General features: G+C 39.3%; 2 protein-coding genes across 4 annotated transcripts in view; one reads left to right on the forward strand and one right to left on the reverse strand.

The window, feature by feature from the left end:
* Positions 1–5,886, forward strand: part of PODXL (podocalyxin like) — a 43,822-nt gene extending 37,936 nt beyond the window's left edge. Inside the window, exons 6-8 of the mRNA XM_036864009.1 lie at positions 81–142; positions 413–580; positions 1,670–5,886. Of these exons, the coding sequence (XP_036719904.1) occupies positions 81–142; positions 413–580; positions 1,670–1,867 (428 nt within the window). The 3' untranslated portion in view covers positions 1,868–5,886. The remainder of the gene's footprint in view (positions 1–80; positions 143–412; positions 581–1,669) is intronic.
* A 6,118-nt stretch (positions 5,887–12,004) lies between these two features.
* Positions 12,005–22,646, reverse strand: part of MKLN1 (muskelin 1) — a 359,471-nt gene continuing 348,829 nt past the window's right edge. For all 3 annotated transcript variants that reach the window (XM_036863622.1, XM_036863621.1, XM_036863624.1), the window contains one exon: positions 12,005–17,666. In XM_036863622.1, coding sequence (XP_036719517.1) covers positions 17,545–17,666 — 122 coding nt within the window. In that variant the 3' untranslated portion in view covers positions 12,005–17,544. The remainder of the gene's footprint in view (positions 17,667–22,646) is intronic.

Consider the following 22,646-nt stretch of genomic DNA (forward strand, 5'->3'; position numbering starts at 1 on the left):
TTCAGGATGTCCTCCTTTGTCCCTTACCACGTCACTCTGAGCTAGACCACTGAAGCGGCATCTCTCCCTCTCCCCCCCAGCAAACCTCTTTCCCACGGACGTTTATGAATTGCTGAAAGACAAATGGGATGACCTAAAAGAGGTAAGTGGATGCCCCCCATGTGCTGGGACAGACTGGGTCAGGAGCCTGTCCCTTGGAAGTCCACGGTTCCCTGGGTCCACTGTCTCTCATTGTCAAGGAACCTCTAATTTGCAAGCATTTAGAAGATAGGAGGATAAGAGGGGACAGCAGGGCGGTAGAATGGGTTCCCCTCCAAACCCCAAGTGGATGAGCTCATAAGTGAATGGGAGTTCTGAGAGAGGGTGACCCGGAACCTGTTTTCTGCCATGTAACTTTCTCCTTCCTGGCCAGGTGGGAGTCAATGACATGCAGTTTGAGGGTCAAGGACCACCAGAAGAGACCGAGGACCGGTTCAGCATGCCCCTCATCATCACTATTGTCTGCATGGCATCCTTCTTGCTCCTGGTCGCGGCCCTTTACGGCTGCTGCCACCAGCGCCTCTCCCAGAGGAAGGACCAGGTGAGGACTTCGTTCCACTAGCCAGGAAGCAGTCCAGTTCACTGGATGACTCTCACCCCGTTATTCCTATATTAGAGAAAAGCGAGGGGGCCATGGGCCCTTTCTGATAGGCAGAGGTCATCCCTTATAGGAAATGGAAACTTGCCTGGAAAATTAAAGAGGCAGCGTGGTGGAAGGGAAGAGCATGGGCTTTGGAGTCAGGAAGACTTGGGTTAAGCCCTAGCTCTGCCTCCCATTATCTGGGTGACCTTGAGCAAGTCATAATCTCTGAGCTTCAGGTTTCTCATCTGCATAGTGGGCATAATATCCACGTTGCAGAGTTGCTCTGAGGATCCATTGCTATAAATGGGCTGAGGCATACCTGTCTAACCAGAAGTTCTTTCATTTTCCTTACTAGAATGCCCTCATTACAGTTCCACCCTGACCCATGGTTCTCAACCCCGGCTGCACACTGTGGAGAGCTTAAGGAAAAAAAAAACCCCATGCTTAGCTTCCTCACATACCAATTGAAACAGAATTTCTGGATCAGTATATTTGTCAAAAGCTTCCTGGGGGACTGTCCTGTGCCACCTAGATTGTATCTTAGGTAAAAATGGAGAGAAAGTACTCTCTCTAGATAGTTCCCATCTGTAGCAGAGATGGCTAGAAGTTGTGCTGTACCCATCTTGCTCAGACTTAGGAGGTCCTCAGTCACTCGGCCAGATGAAAGTGATTTTCTTACAGTTCGTTCCAGTTCAATGCTGCAGGGTGAGGAGGGTCCTGGAGAGGAAGGTTTGGTGGGGAAGGAATGGAGGAAAGAGGAGATTGGAAGACTCTGGAGGACAAAGTCCATCTCCACTGATGTCACGGATTTGCCACCAGGGCAAAGGTGAAGCGAGATGGGCATTTTAGGATGTGGGGCAAGTTCTTATCTCAGACTAGCCCCGAGGCAGGCCAGTAGTCAGGAAGGCCTCCAGGACCACCTATGGTTCACCTTAGCCAAATCGGGGTTCCTGGATTATAGGGGTACAGGTGTAATATTAAGGCTAGAGCAAGGCTAACAGCCCTCAAATATTACCCCTTTTTCTTGGGTCATCTCCCTCACTCTAGCAACGACTAACAGAGGAGCTACAGACGGTGGAGAATGGTTACCACGACAATCCAACCCTGGAAGTGATGGAGACCTCATCAGAGATGCAGGAGAAAAAGGCCGTCAACCTGAATGGAGAGCTGGGGGACAGCTGGATCGTCCCTCTGGACAACCTGACCAAGGATGACCTAGATGAGGAGGAAGACACACACCTCTAATCAGGTCTGCTGGCGGCCTCCGACGGTGCACAGAGCTCCAGCCCAACCACCTCAAGTGCCATTTGGACAGGGGAGGAAAATCCTTCCCCTTCGAGGGAAAGACTGGGGAGGGAGAGCAGACTCGGAGGGTTCCCTCCTCCCAATCCCCACAGGCCTTAATTTTTCCCTTTTCAAGCTGAACAAATCACATTCTGTGTAGAATCCTCTTGTAAAATAACCCACTAGTGCCTGAGCTCAGTGCTGCTGGGAGATCAGGAAAGAGCCATATAAGGGACTTCAGAGACCATCTAATAGAATCCCTTCATTTCACAGATGAGATGACTGAGGCCTAAAGAGGGTAAAGTCAAGGTCACACAGCCACTGGGTGACAGAGTCAGGATGAAAACAGAGATCCTTCACTCAGTGCAGTGCCCATTGCCACCATGCCACGCTGCTGTGATCACCTATGCCCTCCCTCCAGAGCTGCCCTGGGCAGGGGGGACGAAGCTGCCAGTCAGTGGATGGGATGGAGGGGAAAGCAGGGCCAGACCCTGTCGCAGTGGGATCTGATTACTTGAAAGGGTAGGTCCCGTTTTCTATCTCCTACGCCAGCCTTGTCTGCCAGTGTTCCTGTCCTCTTTGTTCTCCCCCCTCCCTTCACTCAGTTTTCACTCCCACTCTGTCCCAGGGCCCCTGGGACTAACACAGGTCATTCATGATCTTGAACCCCTTGTTCTGGAGTCTAGTTTCCTGGCATTTGCTTATGAGATTGGGACTGACACAGCACACAAGCCTCCCAGTGTGAACAGGTCTGCACATGGGTCCATCTATAGGTGAAGAGAGAAAGGGAAGCCTTTCCTCCCAGGATGGGTCCCGGCCCACCACCAAGGCACTCCTTGAAGAGGCTCCCCGAGTGCTGCTTTGGTCTCCCATTCCCACCGGGGACTAAGGTCTGCAGCAGCTATTGAAGGCAAGGTGTTTCTATTTCGTTGTCACTGCTCAGCCAATGCGATGGGGTCTTTACCCCCCAGCTCGGTCATCCCCGAGATCCAGCGTGAAAGAGCAGCTTTAGGACAGAGCTTCCTGGTGCTCTGGTGCCCAGTCAGCAGAGAGGTGTCTGAATAGACAATCGATTGAAACAGCAGGAAGGATAGGCTTCACTTCCCATATCATAGGAAATTCAGGGGCTTTGCAAGTTGCTGAGAGTTTTTGTCTTCTGTGTTTTTTAATCCAGAACTCTGCTGCCAAAGGCCAAAGCTCACATCGTTGAGACATTTTCAGTTAGATTCCATTCTTCTGTGCACAGGGCAAGAAAGGCCTAGACGCATGGTGCACTGCAAGGTGCATAAGGGGCAGCCCGGGGTCCTGGCCTTCTATTCCCAGTGACCTCTCACTGTCGGGGCACGGAGCTAGCACTTGCTGTGTCCCCTCCTCTGTATTCCTAGTGGGGCTGGCTGCCCAGCGCTCCTGTAGGTTCTGGTGGCATCTCAGGGAAACAAAATGCCGACTGTTGCCCAGTGGAGGGGTTTTGAGGGAGCTCAGCAGGTAGCTGCTACGTAGACGGCAACTGAGGACTGGGCATAGCGAGGTTTCATCTGATTTTCTGAGAAGGAATCCTGTGTGGAATTTTGAACTCTGCCCATGTTCTCTATTGTTCCTGGGCATAAATTCCCTGGAACCTACTAGGAAGATGCTTAGGAGAATGAAAATGGTCACTTCAGGGCAAAAAGCCAGACCCCTAGAACCTAGGGGCAGTCTAAGCTGCAACAGTTCTGATAAAATAGGCTATCTGGTTTGGGATAGGTTATTTTTTTAAAGGAGAGGATCTCAAGAGGAAGATCTATGTCCTTCCTTTGCTGCCTAATTCCCTCTTCATAGCCTTTAGCCATTTGATACCTAGGAGAAAAGGAAGGCCAGAGGTTCAAGTAGGACCCCTGAGTTTCCCAAGAGCTAGAAAGATGCTAAGCTAACAAGGATCCTAAAGTATTTGCCCTGATTCTCTACTATTTGGAGGTTGGCAGGATGGAGGATACCAGTTTGAGAGAAAAGAGAAGAAATACTGTTTCACTGGGAAAAGATCTGTTTGCTTCTTTCCTACCCAGCATTTGGTTCTTTCTACCCATTCTATCGTGGCCACTGTGGGAGAGGCCAGACTAGATTACTCCTTTGCTGATTCTGGGTCACATTCCAGCAGCTAGGTTTAGACAGAGAGAGCAAATACGTCTCTGCAAACCAATCAAAAGCCACAACCCCCAGGCTACTTGGGGAGAGAGATGGTGACTGGCAAGGACCAGAGAGTAAAAATTATGCTTGGTCAAGAGGAATTAATGTGGCTCTGTCCAGAGAGAACCTTGAAAAGCTTTGGGCTGGTTCAAAGGTTCCTTCTTTAGATGCATCCAAATTGTATTGCTCCAGCCTTTTAGGACAACTTGCTTTGGCTTGCTCTTGACGCTAGACACCTATATCAAAGACCGTTATCACCATGTATCTGTAAAGGTCATCTTCTTCCCACATCTTTACTGGGTTCTGATGCTATCTGGTAATTCAGATTCTGGGGCTGAGAAGAAGAGAAGAGAAGAGAACCAGGAACTCAGCATGACTTGAAACAAGTTATGCCATAGAGAGATTATAAACTCTATCTCAGTGGCACACTGGTTTCCCTAAGCTTCATAAAAGACCAGAAGCTATGAATCTGATGACTGGACAAAATCCAGTGGGAAGCACACTGTTACGTGAGTGGGGAGAGACGCAGCAATGCTTATGAATGGGGTACAGAATATTCTTTGCATCGTAGGACAAAATACAGGTTTAATCTAGTCTAGACACAAGATTCTTCTTTCTCCTCTTGATAAGGAAAGCTAGCAGAAAATTTATTTAAACCACTTCTTGAGCTTTATCTTTTAGACAATATACTGGAGAAACTTTGGAAAGCAAGTTCAAGCTGATACACATATACGTATTTTTTGATAATGTAAATACAACAGCCAAATGTTAATCCACCCGGCACTGCTCTGAGTGAATATACTTTGAAAAACCATTTGTTAGCTAAGAGAGAAGGCTTTTTTTTTTTTCCTCTAAACAGGAATGTAAATGTCTATTTTACTGGAAATAAATTTTTGTTTTTCTTTGATGAAGAATGAAATATAAGACAGGCTGATGACAAAGTGTCTGTCTTGCAGATTGGGCATTTTTATTTTTAAATATGATCCTCATCCCCTCTCCGTAAAGTCCCAGCATGTTACAGTAAGGGTTGGAGTCAATACGCACTGGTTGGAAAGTGACTCTCTAGTCATAGGGAGAGGGTTTTAGAACCCAGTCCAATCTTCTTTTTTTAAAGAAAAAACAGAAAAAGAGCCTGAAGCCCAGAAAAGTAAAGTGACTTGGCCAAAATCACATTTAGTGACAGAAACAGGCTTAAAACCTGGGTTGGAAGACCGTCCAGTGCTGTGTGCCTCAGGAAAAATCAACAAATTAAGGACTGCTAATTAAGGGCAGGCACCAGAATGACACAAAGGACAGAATTCCCTTCTGGAATCTGCAGCAAGGCTAGGGAGAGCATGAAGACAAAAATAGGAACCTTCCTGGTCTTCTGTACTTCTGAGTTATTTAGGTCTAAGACTTAAATGAACAATTCTTTTCTGCTAAGAAATAAGTTTTGAATGAGCTTTTACATATAGATCTTCTGAGTAGGACTAAGGATCAAAGGGAACAAGACGGGAAGGCAAGGGGGCAAAAGTAAAGCAATGTCTTTCATCACTGTCATTAGCTGATTCACTCAGGTTTGGTGAAAACCCAACACTGAGTGAAAGGAGGGGATTACTATTTGCTCTGGGTCTTTTTTAAAATTAGTGAATGTTAAACAGTTTGCCCAGGAGACTGGGGGAGCATGTGTCTTAGTGGACAGGGGTCTAAAGTACACTGGAATTTACTGAGAAACTTGTTTGTAAAGACTGTACTTAATTATTGCCGTTTTCTTACAAAAATATATTTTGGAAAATTGTATACTGTCAATTAAAGTGCTTTTGTCTAAGCTGGTTCAAGTCCTAGTATTTTGCTCTGATTGGCTTCCATTCTGCACTTGTGCACGAGGCTCATCATTGAAGCCCCTGAGGACATAGTGCAGCAACCTCTGCTCTTGGTTATGCCTCTTAACTAGGCAGGTCCAGACACAAAAAGAGAAGGACGGAAGCTGAAAGGAAAAAGGGGATCCACAAGTTCTCCAGATTATCTCAGGCTGCTCTAGTGATCGTAACTGAAAGGGCCTCATTTTCCCTCACAACAGTTTTACCAATGCTTTACCCTCTTCCTTCCCTCTATTTTGGCCTCAGATAAAATTGTGACTCACCCACCACCAAAGATCCCAAGGGGGCTGCTGAACCCTGGTCAGGTATGAAAACACTGGTGTAGAGACAAGGCAAATAAAAATACAAAAAATAAACAAACGATTCTGTTCTGGCCCTGTTACGCCAATAAAAGGATCTGTTTACTTGTCAGAAGAAGCCTCTGCCTGTCCCTTACCTGCAGACATAGTGAAGATGAAGGAGGTTCAGGAAAGGAATCGCTCAAAGACGATTCTGATTCTCTTCATCTCCTGGGGTGGTATTATCTATTTACATGTTTCTGCACTGCAAGAAGAAAACTTTATCATTCCCGACCTGCAGAAGGGAAACTGTCAGGTGAATCTGGTTCACATTCATAATTGGTATACAACAGTCTCTTCTTGCCTGGCATCTTACAGTTCACAAAACATTTTTACACGTCTTATTTAGGAACTGTCACCACTCTACCAATAGGGGAATTGGGTACAGAGATTAAGGATTCTCTTTGAGATCACACAGCTACTTAAATGGTACTGCTAGGCCTTGAATCTACATCTTTTCCCTCTTGAGTCCTACATTCTTTTCTCAACACCACATTAATGCTCGAGTTCCAATAACAACAAAGTACGTTTCTAGAATGCAACTACTGTTACAATATGATTTTCCCTTTATACAGCAGTTCTGAAAGCAGTTAACATCCTTAAGGGTGGGCCAGAGGTATTTTGAGGTTAACTTCAAGAGTGTGCCAAGGATACAGAAAGGAGTACAAGCACCAGGAACTCAGGCAGGCCTCTGGCCATGCTCGAGGCACACTGTTCTGAGAATGACTCATAGTTTATCATGGTCACAAAGACCTAAGACTCCATTCTTTTCCTGAATAGGTCATTCCCCCTGCTCCCTGCCCTGCCAACCAAGAGGCACTCTCAGTTGTCATTTTTAATTTGTTATGCCTCTGTCACTCATAACCCCCCATTTTACAAGCTCCCTCCCAAACCACACATTTATTTTGAACCCCAAGGGAAAAAGATAAAGAACAGGACTGGCTACTATAATGAAAAGGAATGACACTGAGATGGCTAGTTATTTTTCAATGACCTTGGCATTTTATAGATTAAAGTCACTGGGATCCTAGCAAACAGGATCTGCTGCCAACACTTGCTTAAAACTAAGAGAGAAAGGCAAAGGGGTTGAGACTGTGCCCAATGCTACACAGAAGTCACTGGTGGATCTGGAAATAAGCCTAGGATTCCTGACTCCTGCCCTGGGTTACCCATCCTTATAGCCCAAGTTCAGACGGCAGGTATACAACATGTGCTACAGACATTACCAAGTGTCCTAATCTCCCCTTTTAGGTTTTGCCAAACATCAAACTTACTAGCACAGTGGTGGCCAGACCACTTCTACTATAGCTTTTCTCTCTTTCTTCCTTGTAATGTTTCTGGAAAGGATATAACTGAAAGCCTTTGCTTTTCCTAGGTGAGAGCCCAATGGGAGGAAAGTCCCCTGTAGGTCTCGACACTCACTTGACGTGGGAGCAGCTGGCATCTCAACTGTGTTAAATACAAAGCCCTCTTTCCTTATTGCTCCCTTCCCACCAGATGACAAATACATCAAGGGAGAGGAGGTGATGACCCACATTTCCATCCTTTTGAGTTAGTTCTCTGGAGGATTAACCCAGGAAAGGCCAATTCCTTACCTTATCACTGCACATCGTTTTCCTGTTTTGAACACAAAGAAATGTTACTTATGGGCCATGCTCAAAGCACACTCTAGAAATGAAAGCTATGCAGTAAGATGGATTATTTGATTTGTAAAGTGAGAAAACGTAATCCCTACTTTGAATAAAATCACTTGACAACTAACTTACTGCAGAATGCAGGGTCACACACAAAGCCAAGAATATGTAAATCAGATCAGGAGATGAAAAGGGCCAAGAGGAGAGCTCCTTGTTATTGAGAGTCCGTCTGGAAAGCTCACACAACTCAACCCGGACAATCAATTATCTTTGTTTGGCATATTTCTGAGTTTATTTTTTTTCAAGGTTCAGCCCTTAAAATTTCTTTCCCCTTCTTTGGGGACAGGGATCCAGAATTTTCCCAATCTCTGCAACACCTCCAGGTTCTCTCTCTTTACTATCTTTTCTACAATTAATTTTCTATTTCAGTTCAGTTTTTTCTTCTAGTTCCTATCCTGTACAAGGTATGCCCCCCCTCAAAGAATATCTGGGAAACACAAGTCCAAATTTACAAAACAGATGAAATAGGACTGGTCATTAATAGCAGATTAAGAAAACACCATTTTATGAAATCACTTACCAGTGCTCTTTTTTTTTTTTTGATTGATTGATTGATTGCTATGTTGGGTCTTCGTTTCTGTGCTAGGGCTTTCTCTAGTTGCGGCAAGCGGGGGCCACTCTTCATCGCGGTGCGCAGGCCTCTCACTATCGCGGCCTCTCTTGTTGCGGAGCACAGGTCCCAGATGCGCAGGCTCAGTAGTTGTGGCTCACGGGCCCAGTCGCTTCCGCGGCATGTGGGAGCTTCCCAGACCAGGGCTCGAACCCGTGTCCCCCGCATTAGCAGGCAGACCCTCAACCACTGCGCCACCAGGGAAGCCCACCAGTACTCTTTAAAAATGGAAACTTCCCCTAGAAACTTTGTAAGATCCACCAGAACTTCTTTATTTCAACACTGTCTCAAAGAAAACAAGGTCTTTCTACAGTACATATTGTTTGCCTGAATAAAAGTCACCTTTTTGAGGGAAAAATATTAACTGCAAAGTATGTAAACATTTAAAAAGCTGACTTCAAAAGTAGTTTTATGAAACACAAGAGACATCTTGTAGTGTCCATATATAACTTTTTATTAAGAAAATGAACAAAATACATTCTTTCTCCATATGTACATTACATACAACATAATTCTACAACTGCAATTGTTCAGCAGATCACTTATTTATTCACATAGCAGTGTTAACACATTCACCAAACCTGGGATCAGAACATTACTTGTACTAAGAAACAAAACAAACAAAACCCTAAAAAGTCCATACAGATAGGGCAAAAGTAAGATAAAACAGAGAGGATGATGAGCGGAATGGGGAAGATTACGGAACACACTCCACACAGCCCAACGACGACTTAGAACAATAATGATGTTAGGGGACACCTGATGCCCAAAAACATTTCTGTTTAAAAACTACAACTAGCTTATACCAGCTGTTTCAGATTTCCCTCATGATTTCCTTTCTGATTTAGGTACTTGAGGATACAGAAGAGGAGGGTAAAGGAAGGAGTAGAACCCTGAAAGGCTGCAGTTTTTTCCTTCACATATTAAGAAAAGGATTCTCATGAAATATAAAACTCTAAATCTTAGCTGGTAACCAGAGAAATACATTTTTTGGAGAGACATTTGCTAAGCACAGTAAGGGAACTCTTGTTTCAAGGACTCCTTATTTATATACTTACGTTCATTTCATCTGTTTTGCTTTGCTCTTCTCTGCTTTTCCTTTGGCCTTTGAAAAGTACCTCATCCTTTTTAGGTGTGAGTTTAATTATGGTTATATTAAAAAGTCCATCTAAACAGAAAGCTCTTCATGGGTATGAATATGCTCCAAATGTCTATCATGGTGCATAAAGGGCTTAAAAATTCAAATTAATCGTAGAGATAAAACTTCCAATGACCTGAACAAGGCAGACCCCTACAGCTTTTGGGTAGTATCTTACATCTACAGTTTAGGCTTAAAAGATACATATCAACAGAATTATTTTCAGACTGTTTGTCTAGAAAAGGGCAATGCTTTAAAGGAATATAGTAAGGGTAGAGAAAAATGCTTGCGGACAATGAGGAATGGCTGTCAAAATTTTTTTTTTTTTTTTTTTTTTTTTTACTTTTTCTGGCCTTTACCATGTTGGATAACAGAAGGAAGTCAGGAAAAATAAAATAAGTAAGTCTCACCGGTTAAATACTAGTGGCTTTCCTTCTTCACACTTAGTAATTTCCTAAATTTCTATGATAAACATTTTCATAACTACAAAAATCAATAAATGTTATTATTTATTTAAAAGTCCCATAAAAGATGTTTAACACTCTCCAACTTTCAGATGAGCTGGATGCTGTGACACCATGTTTCCAGTCCAGGAGATGCTCTAACAGAGAAGGAGCTATCCATAGCGTTAATAAGCAGACCCAGAAGGACAGACAGAGTCTACTGGCTATGGATGGAGCTGTACCTTCCTCCTCAACCTAATTTGCAGTCCAACTTTGGTTTTGAGGATCTATCTCTACCTAAAGGGATCTCAATTTCAGGCCAATAAGTATACACACACACACACATACACACAGACCCACCCCATCTTTCCATTGAAAAGGTGGAATCATGTTTGTTGCCAAGAACAACACAAGAAAAGGAGGCCCTAAGCTTTCCTGTACTCTTCTTCTGAGGCTGCAGACTCAGCTGTACATAGATTTTGAAGTGGTGACAGGGAAGAAATCTCATTAAAAAGAAAAACCTATCTCCATAAAAGAATCTGCTCATAGAAAAATGTCTCATTATTTTGCAATTTCTAAATTGAGCTATACCTAAAAGAAAATTAATACTATACTATTTAATTCATTCAATTCAAAAGACATTTTATGACAAGTCAAAAAAGCAAGCTGGCTTGAAGAATAACACAATCACAGCATATCTTGGTCAGGCTAAATGTAATGCTTAAGAAAGTGAGTCCACTTTTATTTCTCTAAATGGGTGGTTTACAATTGAGGGAGAAATCAGTTTACAACTGGTCACCAAAATCATTTTTCTGGGAAAGGAAAAAATATCTCAAAAAGGAGACCATGTGCATGACTTTTAAAAACATATACCTTCCCCATAGAAGACTACTTGCATTTAAACTTTTGGACTTTGATATCCTACTATCAAATTTGGGGTTGGGTAGACAATTACTTTAATATGTCTTATAACTTTCTATTCAGTGCTCTTACAAGTATAGCTAATCTGTATGTGTAAAATTAAGCTAAGCCTTTATAAAGGTGCAAGTACCCTAAGACTTCTAAAGTAGACAATTAAAAAAATGTAAAGTTAGTATGCTAACACATATATATGGAATCTAAAAAAAAAAAATGGTTCTGATGAACCTAAGGACAGGACAGGAATAAGGACGCAGATGTAGAGAGTGGACTTGAGGACACAGGGAGGGGGAAGGGGAAGCTGGGACGAAGTGAGAGAGTAGCACTGACATATATACACTACCAAATGTACAGTACATAGCTAGTGGGAAGCAGCTGCATAGCACAGGGAAATCAGCTTGGTGCTCTGTGACCACCTAGAGGGGTGGGATAGGGAGGGTGGGAGGGAGACACAAGAGGGAGGAGATATGGGGATACATGTACACATATAGCTGATTCGCTTTGTTATACAGCAGAAACTAACATAACATTGTAAAGCAATTATACTCCAATAAAGATGTTAAACACAAATAAAAAAATAAATATAAAAAATAAAAAATGTAAAGTTATACATCTCTGTCCTCAGTTTTCCCTTTTATCTTAAGAAGGAAAAAATAGCAAACTACAAGGCAATGTGATAAAACAGTCACTTGCCAAAATCTGATGGCATGGTCCTGATGGTATAAGATCCTCTCCTTTGTTGCAAAATGAATTTATACAGCTCTGCCAGTTGCAATGGAATTGAACTTATTCTAAATACCTTCTCTAATTTAATTAATCACTTCACAGATGTGGAGGAAACCTAAAGAATAAACCAAAATTATTAAATACTTCTACTGCCAAGCCCAGAACTCATGTATTTCCTGGAAAAGTAGAATAAACAGAGACCCTTTGGATTATGTATAATTAATTTATTTTAAAACATGGAAACTAAATTGATGTCAGTTCAATTCTGTATGGGTTAGAAGTTAAACACGAAATGACAATTTTCTTCCTATTTTAAAGGGTTAGAAAATGAACACCAACCAAATGACACTAGCTAAATTGTAACAAAGCCTTTCTTGAGATTTGTTAACAAAGGAGAGAAATTAAGCTCAAAATTGGCTACTTGAGTAACTCCTTAATCATGCACACAGGCCTGTTCCTATATCACACAGTGTTTTTCCTTCCTGCCAATTAATTTGGCATTCATTAAGCACTGAATGAAACTGAAGAATGATGATCTCCTTGGGCTGGTATTTGCATGGCAGACAGCTCAGATATCCAAACTAACCGCTGTGAATGCTAGCATCCCAGATGGTACAGAGCTGTGTTGCAGCAAGAGCTTAAACTCCATGAAAAAGCAAGTCCCCTGGGAGCCCCAAAACTGCATGTTAAAATGTTTTATTGCTGGTTTTCCCTCTGAATCCTTATCAAGGAATTGGCTGTACATAAGAAACTGCTCACCTAGTTTAAGAGCTAGAGCCCATCACACTGGGTTTTCTGTTTTGAGATCTCTATCAGCTACTTGGGAGACAGCGAGGAAAGCAACTAACCAAGAAATGCTGCTTTCCAAAGACTATTCAGAACTGAGCTTTGATCCCTCTTGATAGTCTTCTTCTCAGCACTGCATTAAATTAATTTAGGGTTAGAAATGAAGAGCTTTCTTTCTCATTTAGATCTGTGGACCTTCAAATCCATGAGCAAAAAGCTCCTATTTTTCCTTCTTTAACATACCCTCATTCTCCTCTCTAGCTCTGTTCCTGAGGTTCAATACCTCCAAGTGAAAATGCCACAGACAGGCAAAACAGAACATTGTGTACAAATGTCTAACATTGTGTACAATAATTCATTGAGACTAAACAGCAGATAAAAAGGTAAAAAAGAAGACAAATTAGTTCATAATTACAAGTGATGCCTTACAACTGGTCTACTTCCCTACTAAACATTTCTCCCTTTTTGTTGTTGACCCTATAGCTCTCAGATAACATCCACATAACATTCTGTTTTCAATCAAGCTAGGCAGTGTTTGAGGACATGATAGTATATATTTGTAAAAATTATTTCCAAATAATGACTATTGTGGAAGATAAACTAGAACTACCCTTTGATTTTCAGGTTTTTAAGTTCTGAATCGGGATCCAGTTCAAGATCTATAACTTTAGAGTTCTACCTAACAGAAAAGACATAGTGATATGGTTTCCCACAAGGGCATCTCTCTCTGCCCCATGAGAAAATCTGGTTTACTATAACCTCTAATGACTCCTTAGGTTAAGTGCTATAAATCTATTGTCAGAGGATTTAGCTAAGAAAAATAATGGAAACAATTCACAGTATTTGTGGGATAGGAAGAAATCAAGGTTTAAAAATTATGTATAAATAAAATCTCTTAAGATAGCGGGTTTTTTGAAAGATAAAAAGAGCATCTGGTGAAGAAATCAATAAACTACAATCATGAGTCCTCCCCATCAAAACAAATGGTGGTGACATCATTCAGCTGATCTAGGTGGCTCCTAATTAATTATTTCAACAAACTTTGAAACTTCCATCTTCAACTGAAATACCTCTAGACTAGAAGTTTTGGGCAGCCAATGTCATTTCAGCAATAATACAAATCACAGGGACATGTAGGCCATAGTCAAAAATCACAAAAGAATAATGTTATTTGACTAATAAGGAATACAAAAATTTTGAGTGGAAGAACGCAAAGATCTAAACTACAACTACTGTCATATGCAGACCCTCTATGATTACCCCTCTAATAACTATGAACTTTTTCTGAGGGAGCCTGCATATCTTAGATTAAGGACTATCTTAAGAATTTAAAAGTTAGTGAAAGTTCAGGCCAGAATTTCTGCAAAAGGATGAAATTACATATGAACATGTATTTTTTCAGAAAAGAAGGGTTACAAAGGGAATATTTTTTACAGCTAGATGACGTTGTTTAAAGTACACATTGTAATGATCCTCTCTCACAGAAATCACTTCAAACCATAATTCTCAACTGCTTTGCAACATTCAATCAGCTAGAGAGTTAACACAACATTCACCCAGGAAAAAATTAAATGACCCACAATTATCCAATGAATTTCATATTGTGTTAAGAATAATTATAGGGTAACTCCTTCCATGACACTGAGTTTAATTCAGAAAATAAAATCAGAAACATACTCCTTTCTAAGTGCTTTCTGATTCATTAAGCATCATTCTCAATCTCTCACCAATGATTAAGTACCTCAAACTAGTTTTTGTTTATAAATTAGATTTTAAAACTGTTTTATTACATGAAACTCTGCTAATGTATCTCTAGATAGCACTTTTAAGGCAGATGTGAAAAGATCCACTAGAAAGATAAGCTAGCAAACCATTTATATTCAAGACATATTTCACCAAAGAATGCAGTTTACAATCTTAAACAAATCACTGAGCTCTAAAGCCAACAAGCTTTTCTGTGATAAATCAGTGTATTAACTTTCTAATGTTTTCTATCAGTTTTTACTTATTAGACATGGATAAGTCAGTTTTAATGAAAACCAGGTCTGAAAAGACAATCTTGCTAAAGGTTAATACTGTCTGCTTTAGCACAGAGTTAGGCACCCAAATCTGAATTCCTTTGCTTCACAGGAGATTGATATATGTGAATTAATCAAGCTGGCCACATGAGGTCTCTGTCATTCCACAAAATGCAACTGCATTTTGAAAGTATCTTGCAAATCAGATAATTAATTTCTCATGACGTATAAGCACTGAAAATGTTAGAGATCTAGTTTATTTCTAGTTAAATTATTTCTAGTTTATTATTCTGGAATAATATATTCCATGGAAAAAGGAGAAATGGGGATGAAACTGAAGCTAGGGATAGTGACACTGAGCAAACTGTACCCTAACTAATGCACTAACTAATGTTTCAATCTGGGGCTAAGCTAGAATGAAAGAATTTTTAAGTAGTAAAGCATAGATATTTGGCTAAACAATGTATATAAATACCAAATTAGATTATTTAAATTATAATATAGTGCTGGAATACTTGGAAATACATGTAGCTCCTCACTAAATATATAAACAAGTTTCATATCAGGGTTCTGATGTCGAAAGTGAGCAATGTGTCAATCTTGGTCACGGATATAATGAAGCCTGCATTCTCCTGCAATCATTACCAGCAGTGCCTCATTAAAGCCCCAGGGTACAAATTTTGACTTACCTAGTCAGTAACTTCCTAAATACAGTCTATGTCACTTAAGCAACACTGAACAGTTTGCTATGACTCAACCCCATTTAAACATGTTAGTGAAAAAAAAAATTCTGTTAAGTGAAGAAAAGGGAAAAGGTTCCACTTCAAGTGAGGAAAGATGAAATTAGAACAAGCATGTTTAGAAAACAACCAGTAGAGAGTCAGAGAAAAATAAGAACAAACAAAATCACTGAGTTCAAGAACTGAGTTTCCTCCAAATATGGAATCTAAGGAATGGAAAAAAATGACCAAAAAAAGCACTATAAAAATAAATGGTGGAGGGAAGCAGAATTTCATTTGGTTAGGGTTTTTGAAGTGCCAGAATTCACAGTGAGCAAAACTAGAGCTTTTACATTTAGAAATTCTTATCAAGTTCTTTCCTATCAACCTGTTTCCATGAAATGAGTTCAACAGGCTACAATATTAGCAATATTAATATTTTATGTTCTTGACTGTCAGGGAAATCTTTTAATGAAACTGCATAAGTATGTAGGCAGATTCTATTTGCTCACCTGTAAAGTCAACTGGTTATTCTGCAGCTACACAACTTGGTACTTACTGAATTATGTACTGTATCTTTCACAAGGTAAGGAACAAATCTAATTGTTTAATAAATCACTACTGATTGCTTTGGGATGCTTGGAAAGCCAAGCAGTCCAAGATTCAAGCCTAGAACTAGGACAAATATACTTCTGTCCTTCCCCCAAAGACGTGAAACCATGCAATAATGACAGACTGAAGAGGGACCTCAAAGTCTCATTCCTATACATGAGACTTTTCAAAAGTGCAATTCAATTTCTTCTTTCTTTGGTGAAGCCTAATCTTGCTATTCGGGGACACAGTAAATTCTCTAAAGTCATTCACTTGGAAGAGCCACTGGACTGATGGACATTTATTACACTTAGCCTGCTTTAAGCATGGTGGGTATCAGTTGCATACAGCACACTTTTTGAGCAAATGTAAGCACTGGCCAGGTTTAAATTTCCTATGTTGCATTCCACAGCACCTCATGGAACAATACATACCACCACTCCTCACAAAAAAAGGAACAGTGGAAAAGCCCATCTGCCTTTTAGTTTAATAAAAAATATTTGCACCATTATTTTTCTTTTTCTCCATTAAAAAAGCCTGGTCTATGTGTTTAATGAAATGCCTGTCAGCTGTATTCCACTGGACAATTACAAACCATTATTCTTTAAAATATCAGTATATAGAAGCAGATGTAGGGAGCTAATGTGTATGAAAATAAACAAAAACGTAGCTCTGGAACCCATCCTCCCAAATGAAAATGCTATAAAGAGATAGCACAAGGAAGAAATCGAAGCCCTGGTCCTGCACAGCTCTACCAGGGGAATGAGTCATTTTCTTCCAAAATTACTACAGAGATATCAATGAACATGCTAATCACAACTAGAATCCTCCTGCTGGTAATTTTGAGAATGGCTCTTAAAGGTTCTGAACTATATTCTCTCCTCAGTTTAAGGTTTCTGTGACTCAAAGCTTTGTAATACCCACTATAAAATATATCATTATAGAAATACTATATACCAATCTCAGATAAGTGTGTGGATCAATCTCAGGTTTCACTTTTTAGTTCTATGACAAGGAGCGTAAATTAGAGCCCTCTGTTCCTCCTACTGTTTAATGTAATACAAGACTCTAGTCAACGGAGACACATATATCACTTAAACATACATCAATTGCCCTACAGAACTATATACTGTTAAGAATGAAGAGGTAAACAAATGATACATATCACTTACAAGCAGCTGTGTGATTCAAGGTAAAGTGAAATGGGAAGGAGAAAGAAGAAAGGCCAAACAACCCAACAACAAAATTCCAATTCTTGTAGCACTGAGTCTGTGAACAGTGCTTACTTGCCCCAATTTTATAAAAATGAAATAAAAATCAGAAAAGGGTATACTGCCTGATTTTTTCTTTTATACTCATGAATTCTTAAAAGTTAAAGTAATAAAATATATATATATATATTTAAATGGAAAGTATACCGATTTCACTTTATTAGCCTAATTTAGGAATGGGATGAGGACTATGGGGTTGAGGTCAGGTGTGAAGGAAGAGGGTTAAAATTTGTGACAGCAAAGATCCCTTCAAAATTCTGGTGCAGTCCTCAGTCACTGCAGCCTAATTGTCAGTCAATAGAGTTGAAATCCAGAATACTGAAAGCAGACTCCTGTGCTCCATTTCTGTCCAGGTACTCTTCAGTCACAGTGTGATGAGGTCCACCAGGTTGCCTTTAGGAGGAGTCATGCTGTCAGGAAAGAAATTTACTAAGGTGTCAAAGAGCTGAGTTCTTTGAGCATAGGTGTGATCCACATCGGAAAAGCCTGGTGAAGGAGAGATATAAAGAAACTCATCCACTGTGTTTAAAACTCAACATGTAACAGAAAAGCTAGTTGAGAAAAGCAGCAATGTATAATGGAAAAACCAAAACCAAATCAGGCTTTGAAACCAGACAGACATGGGTCCTGATCCCAGTTCTACTACCTAGCACTGGTATGATCTCAGGTAAGGTAATCAGCCTTTCTTCAACTGTTTCCTCAGCTATAAATCTGTGATAATCCTGTTTATGTCGTAGGTTTACAGTGCAGATTAAATGCAATTATGTGACAATCACCTAGCAGAATGACTAGTACTTTAGTAACTAATATTGATTTCTCTTCTTTTCCTTATAAGCATTTTCCTCTTCTAGTCCACTAAGGAATTTTCATTCCTCTTTTCTGACTTTTTAATGCTTTTGAGCACTAAAAATTTTTTGATAATAAAAATATAATCAGAATGAAAGGGGTCTTTAGAAAGTAGTGTAAAATCATTAAGCCCCGGAGAGCTGCAAGAAGTCTCAGAGAACTGAGTGAAAATACAGACAGCTGAGGTTAAGAAATATATCTATAACACACAGAACGATACCTGGCACATAGGAAATACCATGTATTTATGGTACTATGCATCAGGCTCTATGCTAGGCACACATCATGTGAAAAATAGAGAGCAATGAACTTTTATCTAGATGAATGTTCTAGTGAAAGACATTCTAAAAAGGCTAAGATCACTGAACCATAAGATTTTTTCCCCCTTAATATCTAGTAAACACTTAATTTTCAAGTTTACTCCAGCCAAGGAAATATTCAGTGAGATGACTCTTTCCTTTAGTCAGCCAGTAATAGTATTGCTCCCCCAGCTGTTTCAAATTTCTTATGCACATATGAAGAATGAAAATGAAAAAATAAAGTAGTCTATTGATTGTCCCCATTCCTGAGATGGCTAACTGAATATGAGAGGCCTACTGAATGCCATCAGAAACAGAAATAGTGCCAGAAAGTTCTTTATGCCATGATAATCAGTGAAGACTATTTCAAATTGGACTGATTTTCAGTTAACTTAGAATACAGTTTTAGATGCAATCTGCCTTTTAATCTTGTAAAGACCATGAACAGAACAGAAAGAACATTGCCAAGGATACCAGTTTCCTGGAAGGAAAATAAACAATGTCTCAAGAAAGGTACATTCCTCCTTATTTAAAAAAAAAAAATTATTACTATTTTAAGTGTGAGGGCAAATGTTTACTTCTTTGAGATGAGTTTTAGATTTAACAAAGCCTACTACTATATCACAGAAATGAATGGAAGGAAGTAGTCCAAAATGTAAGCAAAGGTTACCCCTGAATGGTGAGATTGTATTTTTTCTATTTTAAGTTTTTCTGAGTTTTCTAAATTGCTTTATTTTCGACTTATTTTGAAAAATTTCAAACTCACAGAAAAGTTTCAAGAATAGTACAACAAACATTCATATACATATATCCTTACCTAGATTAACCAACTGTTAACATTTTGCCACATATTTTTTCATTCTCTCCTGTTCTCTATGTGTGTTTGTATACCCCACTCATACTTTTTTTGTGGAACTACTTGGGAGTAAAGTGTAGACATCGTCACCCCTAAATACTTGAGTTCATTTCACCTAAGAACAAGAACATTCACTTAAATAACTACTATATATTAAATTTAGGAAATTTAACATTTATGTCCTGAAAATCTTTATAGTCATTTTCCCCACTAATCTAAAATTCAAGATCAAACACTATATTTAGTTATCCAATCTCTTTAGCTGGAATAGTTCCTCAACCTCTCTGTTTTTTTTTTGTTTGTTTGTGACACTGTTATAAAAAAACCAAAGAGCAGTAATGTAGTAGAATGTATTAAATTTGAGGTGTCTGATTGCTTCCTTATGATCAGATTCAGTTTATGAAGTTGGCAAGAACACTACACAGAGATGCTGTTTCCTTCCCAATGCATCATCTTAGGAGGCATGTGGTATCAGTTTGTCCCAATACTGAGGATGTTAACTATGATCATCTGGTTAAACTGGTGTATGACAGATTTCTCCAATGTAAATGTGTACTTTTCTACCTTTGCAGTTAATAAAATATTGATGAGAAGATAGTTTGAAACTGTGCAAATATCCTGTTCTCCAACAGATCTGCACCCAATGATTTTAGCATTAACTGATGATTCTTGCTAAAACAATTATCATGCATATGATGGTGATTTCCTAACTCGACAATTCCTTCTAGATTCATTGGATGACATTAATTGCAAAGAAGAGTTTTCCTTTTCCTTCCTTCATTTTATTTCTCTATTTGCATTAGTATATACTCATGAGTCATTTTCTTGTTCAAAAGGTTATATCCATTCCTGTCATTATTCATTTTAATACTCATATGTTCTCCCTCTGTATCTTTTTGAAATATCCCCATTACTTTTTGAGTACCTCCTTACTTTCTGGCACAGTAAGATCTCCAAGCTTATATTTACACAGCTCTGGAGTCCGCCATTTTCCCCAGGAACCCTAATTCCTTTCAGTGGCGAATGATATTTAGAAACCAAGATCAGTTGTGCTAATTGCCAGGGGTGGTGTTGTTTCTAGGTCTATACATATATTCACACATATTATACACACATCTCTTTAAAAATACCCAAAATCATTAGTCCATGCTTTTACTGCTAATTCAGTTTTTTAAGAACCTCACAGAGTTCTTCCTCTCCTTATTCCATTCCATGTTTATAGCTCCTTTCTCCTACTAGGAAAACCTACTCCCAGCAATATCATCATACTTATTCATTTGTTAAACCTAAAACACACAAAACAAGTTCCAGAATTACTATACCCAAACCATTACCAGCAAAATTCAAGATTTCCTTGCTTTTATCGTCTTTAGAATATACGTCACTGATAGTATATAGTCTAAGCTGTATTTAAAAAGGTTTAATTCTTTTTTCCCCTACTGTGCAATTATGTTACCAACTTGATAAACATGTTTGTTTCTGTTCCTATTCAACTTTAGGGCTTCTCACATCTTTTATTTTATTTTCTTTATTTGTAAAAATGCTGTGGTACATTATATTTTTAAGAGAAGCTACTGATTCTGTGATAGTACTCTGTAAAATAATACCATTTTCATGAGATCAAATGATTTAGGAGGGAAGGCAACAAACACCGAGTCTCTACTACATGCTAGTTTATTTATGTATGACATTTCATTGTCACAAAAATAACCCAACAAAGCAGTTACCATAAACTCCAATTTCAGATGAAACACTTAGAGAGTCAGTCATTTAATAAGGCATCACAGTTGGTGAGGAAAGCGAATGGAGTGTGAACCCAGGTCTATCTGACTCCAAAGCCCATTTATTTTTATTAACTGAGTGCTTATTAAATTGTAGGCAATGTGCTAAATTCATTTAATCCTCAAAAGAACCTTTTATTTTTATTCACCTTTTACCAGTAAGGAACTTGAAATTTACACTCTCATTAGATGAATGGTTAAATTATGGTAGAGCCCTATTATGGGATATTGTGTATCACTTACAAATACAATAAATCTAGTATAGTTTCATGTAAGCACCTCCAAGCCACATCATTAAATTTTAAAGTTATGTGGAGAATACATGTTTTTATATTGTGTAATAAATAAAACCAGAAAACATAAAACCATACGTGTGTGTGTGTGTGTGTGTACATATATACCGTTGATCCTCATTATTCACAGATTCCATATTTGTACATTTGCTTACGTGCTAAAATTTGTAACCCCCAAATCAGTATTTGTGCCACTTTTGTGGTCACTCACAGACATACACAGAGTGGCAAAAATTTGAGTCACCACATGTAAATATATGTTCTCAACTGAGGTCAGCTAGGTAATGCTCTGCCTTCTTGTTTCAGCTCTCATACTATAAACAAGTGTCCTTTTCACAGTCTACTTGGTGTCACGTTCTTCACAGTCTGTGTTTTTTGTTGGTGACTTCACTGCTTAAAATGGCCCCCAAGTGTGGTGTTGAAGTGATGGCTAGTGTTCCTAAGGCAAGAAGGCTGCAACGTGCCTTATGAGGAACATACACGTTAGATAAGCTTCGTTCAGGAATGAGTTACAGTGCTGTTGGTGTGAGTTCAATATTAATGAATCAACAGTATAAATACCCAAGTAAGGTGTGTTCCTGTTGAAAGAAAGCAACATTATGTTATTAATCAATTGACAAAAAGTCTGTGACAAGAGGCTTACAGGAACCTATCTCTGTATTTTCCATAGGAGCAAAGGGTCAGTATTCACCAATTCAGTGTTATAGGTGACTTCATAGACTATTACTGTGAATAATGGGAATCAACTCTACCTGTATGTTGGTGTATAAAGATCTGCCAAATACAAGTGGTTACATTTGAGGGGAGCAGGCAGGCACTGAGGGAAGTTGTTCAAACAGAATCTTAATATTTAAAAAAAAATACATTAAAAATGGGTAGGGCACCAGGAAACTCATCAACAGCAACATGACTACTTAAATGGTAGAGACAGGACAAAAAAGGTTGCATTGATTTTAAATCTCATGCTCCTAACTACTGTTTCTCTCACTTCATTTTCACCATACAGTGGAATGAGGAACTTATCGCTCAGAGTAGTGGAAACTGGTAAAGCTCAATGAGAGGTAGTACAGTTAGTGATTTAGTTCTGAAGCCAAACTACTAAGGTGTGAATCCTGGTTTTGCTACTCACTAGCACTTTTCCTGGGCAACTTACTTTAGCCTCTCTGTGTCCCAGTTTCTTCACATATAATAAAAGGGGATCATACTAGTGCTACTTCATAGGGTTATTATGAAGATTAAGTGAGTTATGACATGTAAAGTGTTTAGAATAGTACCTGGTCCCACAGTAAGTGCTCAATAAATATTAGCTATCACTTTATCATTACTACTGTGACTGAAGACAATGACTGCTCTAAAAGAAAGTGACCTATTAGGAATATACTTTTTAAAAA

Source organism: Balaenoptera musculus, chromosome 9 (assembly GCF_009873245.2).
Source record: "Balaenoptera musculus isolate JJ_BM4_2016_0621 chromosome 9, mBalMus1.pri.v3, whole genome shotgun sequence".
NCBI classification, from domain to species: Eukaryota; Metazoa; Chordata; class Mammalia; order Artiodactyla; family Balaenopteridae; genus Balaenoptera; species Balaenoptera musculus.